Here is a 12,470-nt window from a genome sequence, read left to right as displayed (position 1 = left end):
GATATATCCATATTGATTCCTTATTGGATAGTGTTCTTTGCGGATTGAGACTGTTTTTGACCACGTCAAGTATCCACCATTTTATGTCATCCGGTGAGTGCTGCAATTCGATGAAATTTGTTATCGTAGGCCGCTAAATGGTTTTTGCACCCGATTCTGGAGCAGTGTTCATTAATTCTGATGTGAATTGGCCTTGTGGTCTACCCTACATATCGAAGTCCACATGAGTATTCGATACAATACACCACATTGCTGGTTTTGCAATTGGACATAAATCGAATGTCCCAGTTATTATTTTCAATTTGAAACTAGTTCGTCTTCTTGGTAAATTTACAGGCCTGGCAGTTGCCGCATAGGAAATAGCCCACGAGTGGGCGAAGAACTCTGTGGGTAGTGTTGGCCATATGTTGGCTAGACTTAGAATGTGCCAGTTGATATTTCAAATTCCTTGACCTTTTGAATGCAAAAAGTGGTTTTCCTATATCCGGAAGGCAGGTGGAAATGGCCAGTACTTCAACAGCGGTTTTTTAACAGCAAAGGATTGCATGCTGTATGTAGTGACACAGGTGATCCTATATTGTGTCTGGCTTTTGGTTCCAGAAGGCTTTGGTGTAAACCTTGCACTTTTCAGTGCATGCAATACCAGTTTTTTTGGGTACCTCCTGTCTCTCAGGTCACTGGTTAATTTATTAGCGTGCAGGGAGTACTCTGAGATTGCCGTACAGTTACGTCTAAGCCTGAGAAACTGGCTGAATGGTAAATTCTCTTTGAGCGACTTGGGGTGGAAGCTGGAAAAGTTCAAGGTGGTGTTTCTCTGGAGAGAAAGCAGAAGCAAAGAGGAAGGTCCTGAGGTGCTTCTGGAACCGGAGATGGTTCTCCTCAGGTTTCAGGGAGGCTGTTCCAGAGAGAGGCCCCGGCCGAAGAAATAGGTCTACCACCAACTCGTTGCTTGGAGAAGTGACTGACCCTGAGGGAGTTGGAGGCAGAAGAGCAAAGAATTTGATAAGGAAGATATTTAGGCAGAGAGAGTTGAAGGTATTGAGGCCCAAGTCCCCAGAAAGCCTTGTGGACAATGCAGATGGTTTTGAACTTAATCCTCGCAGCCATTGGGAGCTAGTGCAGAGATTTCAGTCTTGGAGAGATACAAGCCCTAGGCTTGAGGCCAAGGACAAATCTCGCAGTCCTTTTATGGATGAGTTGCTGAGGGTAGAGTAGAAGCAGGCAGATTTAGAAAGAGGCTGTTGCAGTAGTCCAGCCTAGAGAGAACCAGAGCTCTGGAGACAGTGAGCTTCTGGGGGAAAGAAGGGAAAAGGAAGAATACCTCTGAGGAGTTGCAGCTGGTAGTGTGACTTCTTGGAGACATCAGAGATGTGAGGAGAGAAGCAGAGTGTGGAGTTGAAGATGACCCCAAGGTTTTTAGCCTCACAGGTGGGCGAAAGAAGGAAGAGGGCCAAGAGAGGCCGGCCAGAGAGCGATGGGAAAGGAGGGAGTCGGTGTGCCGATGAGGAGAATCTCAGTCTTACTGGCAATAAGGCAGAGATCATTGGCAATACACCACTCCTGGATAGCGAACAGACAGATGAGAGAAGGAGAAAAGGTGGTGGAAGGGAGCCTGAAAACGAGCCGAGTGTCATCCGCATAGCACTGAAAGTTAGGGCACAGAGCGGCATTGCAGTGGGCAAGGAGTACCAGGTGGTGGATGGTGGGCAACCTGCCGCAACCTTTACAAAGAAGAAGTCTAACAGCAGTTTCTTTCCTCAATGCTCTACAGTGGCTGTGTGATACTCTGTAAGGACCCCGACAGCTTTCAGTAGAAAGTAGGCCCTGCCGCTTATGCAAAGCACAGGGCTAAGAGTAGACGATTGGCTGTCGACATCCAGAGAGAGATCAACAGTGCACAGTTCGGTAAGTGGACGTGCCATTACTGCAGAAACATTGCCATTCATCTGGGAGGCCCTGGCAGTTGTCATTGATTCTACACTTTGTGTTGGGGAAATAATAGAAGTACGCATTTCTTTGTATTCAGTGGAGGGGTCCTTTTGCGAGAGGGGAATTCTTGCAATTTCACTTTCAACTGCAGGCCCAACTTTTGCTCTTCAATATAGGGTTTATAGTCATAATTTCGAATTACAAAAATGTCGAAAAAAAAATGTCGAATTCAAAAATAATATGATAGATATGGCAGAACACTGGCGCATGTGGGGGAGGAGGATTAACGTGGGGGGGTTGCACTAGTAGGTGCTCGAATATGTGCAGCCGTATGGCAGGACTTGTGGGTTATCGTGGGTTCCCATATACCACTCGCTGGGTCTCAGACAGGTCTGTGCCATTACCATTTTCATCCAAGAGGTTTTAAAGCCATTGGCAGCAAATTCACAGGAAAGCCTGCAGTTTACAGGGCGGAGCATTGGTAGTCTAATATAGCAGGAGTGGCAAAGGCAGGGTTATTTTTGGGGGGCATCGTTAGGACGAAGTGACAAGACTGGACACTGTGCCATAAGATGTGCAGTGTCCACTAAGCGCAAAGCAATTATAGAGAAGCTTGTAGATCATAGCCATTGTAATGGACGAAAAGCCCAGGAGCAGGGATTTAAATGTATATTGAGTGAAGAGGGGTTCTCCACCATGTTCAGATGTGCTGACTGCCCTGAAGGAGCAGTCGGTTGAAACATGTGTTGGCAATACAAATGATGCCCCATCAGTGGCATTTACGTTTAATTGTATACGTACACCTTAAAATATAAAATACTCACAAATAAAAGTAATTATCAGTACTATACAGTGACTATACACCAAAGGTGACTTACAAAGGTATTCTGCAGTTAAATACACCTCAACCATTATTTAAAAGAAGGAACCCTGGATTTTAAAACTGATGCACGCACCGTCCTCTTTAAATTTCTATTTATGTACATTTGTCCATCTATTCATGTCCATGTCTGCTCACGGCCGGGGGATCATCTAAGCACTTCAGGTAGCCTAATTGTATTCGGGCTCTGACCCTAAAATGATGAATTAAGACATTAGGGGAACTTTGAACCCGACAGGGAGGAGGAGGAGTCCAGCTGAAACAGTCAGCGAGGGACGTTTTTTGGATCTTATCGGGAGGGAGGGGTTTGGGGACAGCCTTCCCAACAGGACCACTCCAAAGAATGTAATACTTTTTGACGGACACAGACTAGACTTTTCGAAGTTCAACAAAAAAAGCAAAAAGTGAAAAGGCATGCACGTCCTCCTGAAGTGCAGCAAAAAGCACAATTTATTTACTGAAGCGACTCCAGGGTCCGGCACGCTTTGGCTCTCCAGATGTGTTTGGCCAGAAGTTCCAGCATAGTCAATGGTAAGGGATCATGGGCGTCTGTACTCCAGGAGATCGAGCGCCACAGGTTGCACACTCCTGTTCTAGTCCATAGACCTCCTAACTACATACTGCTGGGCCATGCGTCCACTGGGGACGGGACTGGAGCGGTTTATTTAAAACTCATGACGTTGGGGCAGAGCATGTGTGGCATCACCATGCCCGGCATCAGCCCCTCATTCGCGTGTCCAGCTTTGCCCACCCAACTCTCTTCTCCCATACAGGCAATACACTGGCTATAATAGCAATTTGTATTAAGGGGAAGAAAGGCTGGGTGGAGAGGAGGTCATATCAGTGGGAAGGCACAATGCACTAGGCATACAGGAATGATTTAGGGGACTGTGGACTAGGAGTACTAAATGAGCAATGTTGAGGCCTGTGGAGTAGGGGTACAAGGGTCACTATGGAGAGTACAGTTACCCATGGCTTAATAAGGGCCCAGCTAGTTGGGCTACGTACTTGTCCCCCAAGGGAAACCTAGGAATAAAGACCCATAGACCAGTGTTCTAAACAAAATACTTTTAGTGTGTACAATTCTTTGTGTTTAAGTGTTTTGGATTAGTCCATCCAGCCCACCATAGGACTGGATGGAATGTTTAAAAAAAAAAAAAAAAAAAAAGGACAGAACAAAGGACAAAAGAAAACCGTTGGCAGAGAAAAGTGAAGGAAAAGAAAAGGAGAGAAGATGGAAAGAAAAAAAAAACTCCTCCCGGGTTGGTTGGTAGGGCAAGACCACAGCCTCAAGCAGCTCCCCAGGGGCTAAAGACAGTTGATGTGCTGGGCTACGTGTGTCAGGGGAATGGGTGTTTGAACCGTGGGCTCAGGCTAGGTGCCCGAAAAAGCCCGGGCAACCATGGGTCAACAACAGCAGATTGCTGGGTTGTGATGTCAAAGCTAGTGAAGAGTTACCCACCGGTTCTATGTTGAGGCCGAAAATAGTTAGGGCCAGGATGGACCCTTGTGTGACTCAGCAGGTTAAATAGGAAGTATTTTGACATTTGGGGTACACATGAATGAGCTGGTGTCTGCCCATAACGTAGGAAAGCAACGCTCATACAGTCGAATCATCAAATAACATGCAGGTGGTAAGTCAATTGAGAAGCGCTTTGTGGTTGACAGTTTCAAAGGCAGCAGTCAGTCAGAGCATCACAAGCATGAACAAGGTGACCTTTTATCCAGGACGAGGAGGACAGAGCTGATGACCTGGATGGTGGCCATCTGTGCTGAATCATGGGAAAAATCTGGTTGGATAACACTGTGGGTTGTGTTTGGTAATTTTTGCCTCAAATAAAGGGAGACAGTTTGTAAAGTAGTCTAGGTTGTGCATAGGCTTCTCCAGTACAGAAAAGACCTGGACGTTCAGCAGCGCGTCAGTGAAGATGCCATGAATGAATGATCAGTGGGTAGAGTGCTTTCCAAGAGATCGTCTATCAGGGCTGGAAGTAGGTTTATTTAATAGATGTTGTCTTAAGGACTTCGAATATGCTGGTCAGTCAAGTTTAATAGACAAGAGGTTGGTTCATTTGGCTGTGGTGTGGTGTGGTGGGGTGAATGTCTGTTTGTAGCTTGATGCAGTCGATGTGTTATCGGATGCATCATCTGCAGAGGAGGCGTTTTCAGTCAGTGAATACTTGCATGTACCAGAGAGAATAGGGTTTTGCTGTTGGTTTGTGTCTGCAATGAAATATGGGCTTTGGAAGTGTCCGTCATGGTATGGCTGAATTTGTCCAGTAAGGTGTTGCCGTTGGTCAAGAGGATGGAGGTGGCGCCCAGGCCTGTGCAGTGCACTCATCGGACGTCCTTGAAGGAGCGGCAGCTTACGCTGGCCAAGGTGGGAAACAGTGTGTGCTGCAGTATCATATGTATTGCAAAGTGATATGTACAATCCCGTGGTAGAGGCGAGAAGCATTTCATGCTGGAAGACACTAAACACAGGTAGAGTATGTCGTCTTTGTTGCGTGACCAGCTGTTTGATGTTCAGCGTCTCAAGGATATCAAAGGGGGCTCTATTGGTATTCTTGGTAGCATGTATTTGCAGCATATAGAGGTCAGAGGGGAAGATGCTGAAATGTGAGCTGGCTCATCTTATTAGGCGGTCCCTGATCTCGGTAAGGAAGTCCTTGTTTTTCTGGGCTGGTGTGTACATTGGATCAAAGGCTACTATTGTTATTTTAAGAGTAGTGAGCACACAGCTCCAAGAGGTCTTATGAATGGCTGCAGGGCCTCTTCCTGTCTTATCCAGATGTTCAAAGTGTTGTATTCTGTATTGCAAGGGGATGAGAAGATATGCAGTATATGGGGTGTGCTGTGGGGGGGCCACAGGTCTCAGTGTTGAAAAGAGTACCAAAGTTGAATGTGGTGGCGAGAAAAGCAATGGCAGCGGTATGGAGGACTGCTGAGTGTATGCTAATTAACATGAGGTTGTGTGACGTTTGGATGGTGATGAAGTGGTGTTATGAGTGGAATACAAACAAGTCTGTGTGTGTTTAAAGAGGGATGTTAGTTGTGGGGTTTGGGTGAGTGTGCTTCATAAGGGTTGCCATTTTGAAGTATTAAGCAAAGTACAATGTACACTGTTGGCCTACCATAGTCATGGTCATATGGAGATGGATTGTAGGCCAGGAAAGACACCCTTTGGGAGAAAGGTGTTAAGAGGGTATGCGAGGATCACCGGAAAGGCAGAGAAGGAAAAGGACAACCAAAGACAAGCAGAGCATGACTGTTTGGAGGGGTTCTGGGGGGCAGCGGGTCACGTGACCAACCCAAACAACCTTTGCTTATTTTATGCACTCCTGTACCTCCGTTCACGCTTGCGCATCTGTTCCTCCACGTAGGTTTATAATGTGTACTTACTTCATGTGCTGTATTTCACCCATGTAGGATGATGCAAGTTAGCAAGGGCTAGAGTAGCTGAATACAAATGAACATAGAACTAGTTTTGCTGCCGGGTTTGAGGTTAACTTCTAAACATTGAATCAAAAGGACTACATAGAAACTAGGGCTGGTCTCCCCATGCCTAGTGGTGAGAAAAAAATTAGCATTCTTTGCCAGAAAATGTGTTCCCGGTACAAATGAAATGAAGGGGTATGGCCTATTTGGAACAAAGTTCAGGATACAAACATGTGGGATGAAAAAACAACCCCAGAGCAACAGAGATGGAGAGGCCCTGCGAGGCCCCTACTGTGAGAGTGAAGCTGGCAAATGTGGAGTTCCATTGAAATATAAAAGCCAGTACAAAATTTTGACATAAGGCCTAGTTAAATGGAAATAAATGATGTAAAACTGCAGCGGTGCACGTGGAAAGAAAAAAAAACATTTTAAACAGTGCACATTTGGAGGATAAAAAGGAGGAATGATGCCTAACATTTAAGAAATAAAGTCAAGTGACCGATTGCGTTTATCAGGAATAAAAAGACTTAATTTCCACCATATAAAATGACAGCATTTAAAGAGAAAGGCCTATTTCGTTTTTGTAAAAGTAAACACGATAACTGTGGCCTATTTGTGTGCATTAGATTAAGACTGAATCTACCTCTGTTCTGATTTAGTAGAAAAGAAAGATTCTATGTTAAACCCCATGCCCAGATATAATGCTAAACTGTTACATGTAATCACATCTTATCAATTTAAAGCTGTATTTTCAGAAGTGTGCATGAAGCTGGTGTTTTCCCCATTGAACTGAAAGGTCTGTGCCTTTGAAAATTTGACCTCAAGACCTTTGGCTGAGGCCCTCCCAGGAAAAGCAGGCCTGGTTCAGTTAAAAATACAGATAATGAGAGAGAGAGATATCAACATTATGGTATTTACAGATAAGATGACCAACAGTAAGGACCCTTAAGGTCAAACCTCTCCATAGATTGTGCATTAGCTCCAAGCAAGGACCTTTGAAACTAAGGAGGAAGAGGGTAGAATAAACATTTGCCCAAGCACACTGTCTGCTCACATGTTTAAAGATAAATGCAACTTAAGGGAAAAACCCTCCAGAAGACATATGCTCGCATACAGGCCTGGATGGCAGCAAATGGCCTATGTCTAAACGGGGAAAAAACAGAAATCCTACTGGTGGGCCCCAAAGAGTTCCTAAAAAAACTAGATAAAAAATACAGCTCCTTCAGTATTGAGAAACACTGTTAGCACAGCATCTGCTGCAGAGAAAACACTAGGAGCTTACTTGGACTCCACCCTTTCAATGAAAAGGCAAGTTGGCGCCATCTCGTCATCAGCTGCACTCACTACTAAAATCATAAATGCAGTGAAACCCCACCTATCGCTAAATAACTTCCTCAACATTGCCAGAGCCACCATTGGTGCAAAGTTAGACTATTGTAACATTCTACTGCTAGGCACTTGCGCAAATAACATCAACAGACTTCAAACCGCGCAAAACAACGCCCTCAGAGCTGTCCTCGGTATCGAAAAGAAAGATCACATCTCCCAGGCGAGGAAAGATGCCCACTGGCTCCCCATCAAAGAACGCATAACAATGAAGGCCCTCACGATCACTCACAGGTGCCTCTCTCAGACTGCCCCAGCCTACCTCGCAGAAAGAATACACCAGGCTCCAGCCCACAGACCAAAACGAGACCAATACTCTCACCTACTCTCAGTCTCAGCTTTTAACAGAGCCAAAGCTGGCGGCACTAGCTTCGAAGTTCTAGCCCCAAAAGCCGGGAACACCCTCCCGCGCAGCTTAAGAAACGTAGAATCTCTCACAGTATTCAGAAAAACGCTAAAGACTGAACTTTTCAACTAGAACGCCAAACATATTGTCTCAAACTCTGTTCCTCTGTAGCCTCGGAACGCCCTTTAACAATGTTCATTACTTCTGTGTTCTCTGTTTTTTGTACTATTGCTTTCTAATGTTTTGCCCTAAAACCTGCTAAGTGAACATTCTGTAACAGCGCCACGATGCCTCCAGGCCGCTGGGCGCTTTATAAATCCAAATAAATTAATAAATAATTCAAATGAATTCCACTATTAAGCATAAACCGAGAATTACTATCGGAAAAACTAAAAAATAAAGCCTGTCCAAATGATTTATTAAACATCACTAAAGAATTATACTCAGAACCTCCATGAGGATTAAACTGGACCACGAAGGATCACTGTAAAAAAAAAATTAAAACATCAGTCGGCTTGAAACAGGGCTGCCCGTTGGCAGCAATTCTATTCAATTTTTTTTAATCACTCTGATAAAATGTACTTTTCCACCAAGAATCAATGGCATAGAAGCAGGATGGCTTCTCTAGGCAAATGACCCGATTCTTTTAAATCTACTACAGGTGTAAATTGAAAAAAATAATTTAAGAATAAACGCTGAGTAATCTAAAATCATGGTATTCGGAAGCAAGAATGGGCCAAGAAATATAAAAGAATCATGGGTACTGGATAAGGTACAAGTGCTCAAATATTTAGGAGTTATTGTGAATGTATTCAAAAGCGAAAAGCCTTAGATCGAAAATTCTGAGAAAAAGGTTTGCCACTTTACTACACAAGGGAAGGCTCTAGACAGGAGTTTGGAAAATGTTCACTCACTCCCATATTGAAATACTACAAGGCTAAAGTAATACCAGCGCTAGTACTTGAGGCAAAAACCTGTATGGGATTGAAGGAAAATATCTGGCAGCTCTTAGAAGGATACTTTTGGAGGAGAATACTACAACTACCAGAGACTGTACCCATCGCTATAATTATCCATGAATTGGGATTAAATACTCTAAAATCAAGAATACAATGGAATAAAACTTCCCTATACAGGAAAACAATCCTTGATCAAGGCCCACCTCAATTTGAAATTCTGAAGAACAACAAGAGTAGAGAAGATGAATGGGCACTTACACAATGAAAGATTCCTGCGAGAAGTATATTTCAGGTTTGGGTATTAACAATGAAACCCTTTGTAGAAACCCCATGCTAGCAAAAAGAATTATTTAGGCTAATGACTGGAGAAAAACTGAGGAAAAAAAGAGGCGCATCAAAGACTCATACACTTTCAAAGAGCAATTTTGGTCTGCTAAATAAAAAAAGAAAAGCTACATAAGTAAATTCCCAAACAAAAGAATGCAGTCATTACTTATGAGAATGAGGTTTAATATAACCCACACGAGAACAACTCTCAAGAGATACAACAAAGTGGGAACAGACGAATGTCGGGTATGTGCCAAAAAAAAAGAAACATTAGAACACTTATGTATATTCTGCCCGGAATTGAGGGACCTAATGGAGATCCATCTTCTCAATGTATTATATAAAAAAGTTGGTCTTGATGCTGCGAAGTGGTGAGAAAAGATATATATAGCAGATGACCAAAAAGTAAATTATGCAACTGTAAATTTTCTTTCAGCTGTTATGAAAAGTTTTGGAAATGACCATTGCTAACTTGGAAAGGAAAAAAAAAGTTGGTTTTCTAGAACCAGACTCAGGAGAGCAGTAGATTGCTATTTTCTTTTTACTCTTTCACCTTTTGCTAAAAACCTGAAGTGAGAAAATTATTTAAAGCACGTTTTCTTTTTTTTAATATATGTGCGTGTGTGTGCGCGCGTGCGTGTGTGTGTTTTTTTTATCTTTTGATAAACGTTTGTAATAAAATACATTTAAAAAAAAATAAATTACAAGAAACAAAATTGCATTCCCCTATAGGAAATCCCATATCCATTTAAATTTAATTGTTTTGGGAACCACCTGCCTTAATAAATTCCATTAAATTGTTGTGAGGAGGGGAAGCTGTGTACATTCTTAGAGCATTGAATTGAAGTTAAATGAATTAATTCCCATATAGAGTGTTGTTAGAGTTGAAAACTAACAAAGACAATAAAGACTGCAGAAGGGGGGTGCTGAATCCCAAAAGAAGTACTCCTAAAACGCTACCTTTCAAGTTAATGGGGAATGGGGGAAAATGAAATTTCCCATTTATTCCCTTGCATCCCATCTAGAATTACCAAGCATTACATCTCAATTGTATGTGTGCTGCAAAACAAAATTTCCTATTTATTCCTGTGCATCCCAAACCAGAATCCCAAAGCACTGCATGTCCTTTGAATGTGAGTTGAAAAACGATTTCCCCATTTGAGTTCCTTTTCCAAGCCTTGCTTTTCAAATAAAAGCCTAAAAAACGATTTCCCAATTTGACTTCCTTTTCCAAACATTGCCTTTCTAAAAATTGAGCCAAAACAATTGTATTGTGAATGTTTTCAATTGGTTAATTTGCAATTAAATCAGATGTAAGTTGTGACTGCCGATTTCAAAATTCTACCTGTGTTGTTTTAATAACAGACCGTCATTTGGAGTTGTGATATGGTTAGTGCCACAGCATTTGTGGTTGAGGTTTTGGTTCCTATTCCATTTTGTCAAACCTTAAATAAATATATATATATTCTTACTATACACCGGCCTGGTTCCTAGCTCATTGGTGGCATAGAGGATGTTTGTTGGGGTGGTGCGAGACGGGTTGGAGGCCTCACTAAAGTTGAATCTGTAGAAGTGCTTTGGGTGCCAGCTACCTTGCTTGGGGGGGGAGTAACTCCCTGAGTTGAGAGTGACCGCCTAATAAACGACGACAAAGCGTAGGATTTCTGGGCACCTGAATAAAACCTGACATTGCCATGAAGTAATGGTTTTAACTCAGAAAGCTCAAAACAAAGGTTAAGCAAATCCTGGAGCTCTATTATTGAAAAGTATCGGATTTTGGATAGGAAGCAACTCCAATCACTCCTTTCTGCTGGACTTGGAGATTCTTCCTTCCAAGATGTTCATGCGAGCCGAGCTTGTGTCATCCATGGTATGCACAAAGACCCACGGATGCCAACAGGATGGTCTCTACCCATTCTGAATCTTCACATTCAGTATCCTGGCCGCTTAAAGGGGCTTAACAGTATCCTCTGACAGACACAGTAGCTTTGATCCCAGTACAGGAGATTTGTGGGAGTCCCCTGTTAAGCAAACGTACTGCAGCAAGAGGTCCCAGGGGATACACATATACCTGCTGTGGGGCTTTTATCCTGTGACAAAACTGTGCCTTTGGCACTTAGATCCTAGCAGGGAACATTGACACAATTCCTAGGGGTACAATGTGACTAAGGTCATGTGACTCGATTGACCAATCTGGTCAGACGAGATGGAATCCTCCCCTCTCTGAGGCCAGGATTCTTGCACAGAGTGGAAAGCACTACACAGCGAGACCACATGGTGAGGGTAGGTTTTAAGTGGCCAAGTGGGGGTGGGGAGAATGGTCTCACAGGAATCTCGTTAGTTGGACTCCACCTGTCTCCTGCATCTTGGAAGATTCACTGTGGGGATACCCCATGTTAAAAACATCTTTTCCTATGAGGTTTTCTTTCTGAGAGTAAATGGCGTCAAAGTGCTAGAAAAATAGGGCATTAAAAAGTCTGAAAGATCAATGAGATAGAGAAAGGTTCCTAATAAGAGGGCAAAATAGCTCTTATGCGCAACAATAAACGATCAGCGCGGAGTGACCTATGCGTTCTTCCCGCCCTCTATTCTTGTTGTACACAATATTAGTTCACACAATCTAAAAATGTGCATCCAACAGTTAACGTTTTAATGGCTGTTCTTACCTATAAATACAGCGCTAATCCACCGGCTCATTACAGCTGTTGTCATAATAGACTTGTCTTTCTCACACTTGCCAAGTTGTAAACCATACAATTGATCATTAACAAGTTTCGGTGCAGACAGATCCGATTTCCCAACAACAAACACAAAGGTATACCTTTACGCCTCACAATGAACTCAAACTTGGCTGGCACCAGCGTGTCCAGGCTTATGTTCAGAACATCCAGCCCTGCCTCCTTCAGCCTAGGTAGCAGCCTTGCCAGGTTCATTCCATTGGTCGTAACTGCAATGGTTTGGAGTCCTTCCAGCTCTCTAAGTTGTGCTATGGAAAGAAATAGAGGAGTGTCTTATTAGCTATAAATGCATTTCAATGGTCATGTGCACTTTCTGGGTGTCCCATTACCTACGAAATGGCAAAAAATGCTTGTGTGCACCAACTAGTTGCTATGAGAGATTGATATACAGCAGCAAGAAAAGTGGGCAAAAAATACAATAGCTCATTACGCAACAAGGACACAATCGAGTTGTAAATTACACAAAG

At 43.1% G+C, this 12,470-nt stretch overlaps 1 protein-coding gene across 2 annotated transcripts in view; it reads right to left on the bottom strand.

Moving 5' to 3' along the window:
* MOCS1 (molybdenum cofactor synthesis 1) overlaps nt 1-12,470 on the bottom strand; it is a 497,242-nt gene that overhangs the window by 329,959 nt on the left and 154,813 nt on the right. For both annotated transcript variants that reach the window (XM_069608747.1, XM_069608746.1), the window contains exon 4: nt 12,087-12,251. In XM_069608747.1, coding sequence (XP_069464848.1) covers nt 12,087-12,251 — 165 coding nt within the window. The remainder of the gene's footprint in view (nt 1-12,086; nt 12,252-12,470) is intronic.

The sequence above is a fragment of the Ambystoma mexicanum genome, chromosome 4q (genome assembly GCF_040938575.1).
Source record: "Ambystoma mexicanum isolate Mex_15411 chromosome 4q, UKY_AmexF1_1, whole genome shotgun sequence".
NCBI classification, from domain to species: Eukaryota; Metazoa; Chordata; class Amphibia; order Caudata; family Ambystomatidae; genus Ambystoma; species Ambystoma mexicanum.
This window is presented reverse-complemented; position numbering and strand designations above follow the sequence as displayed.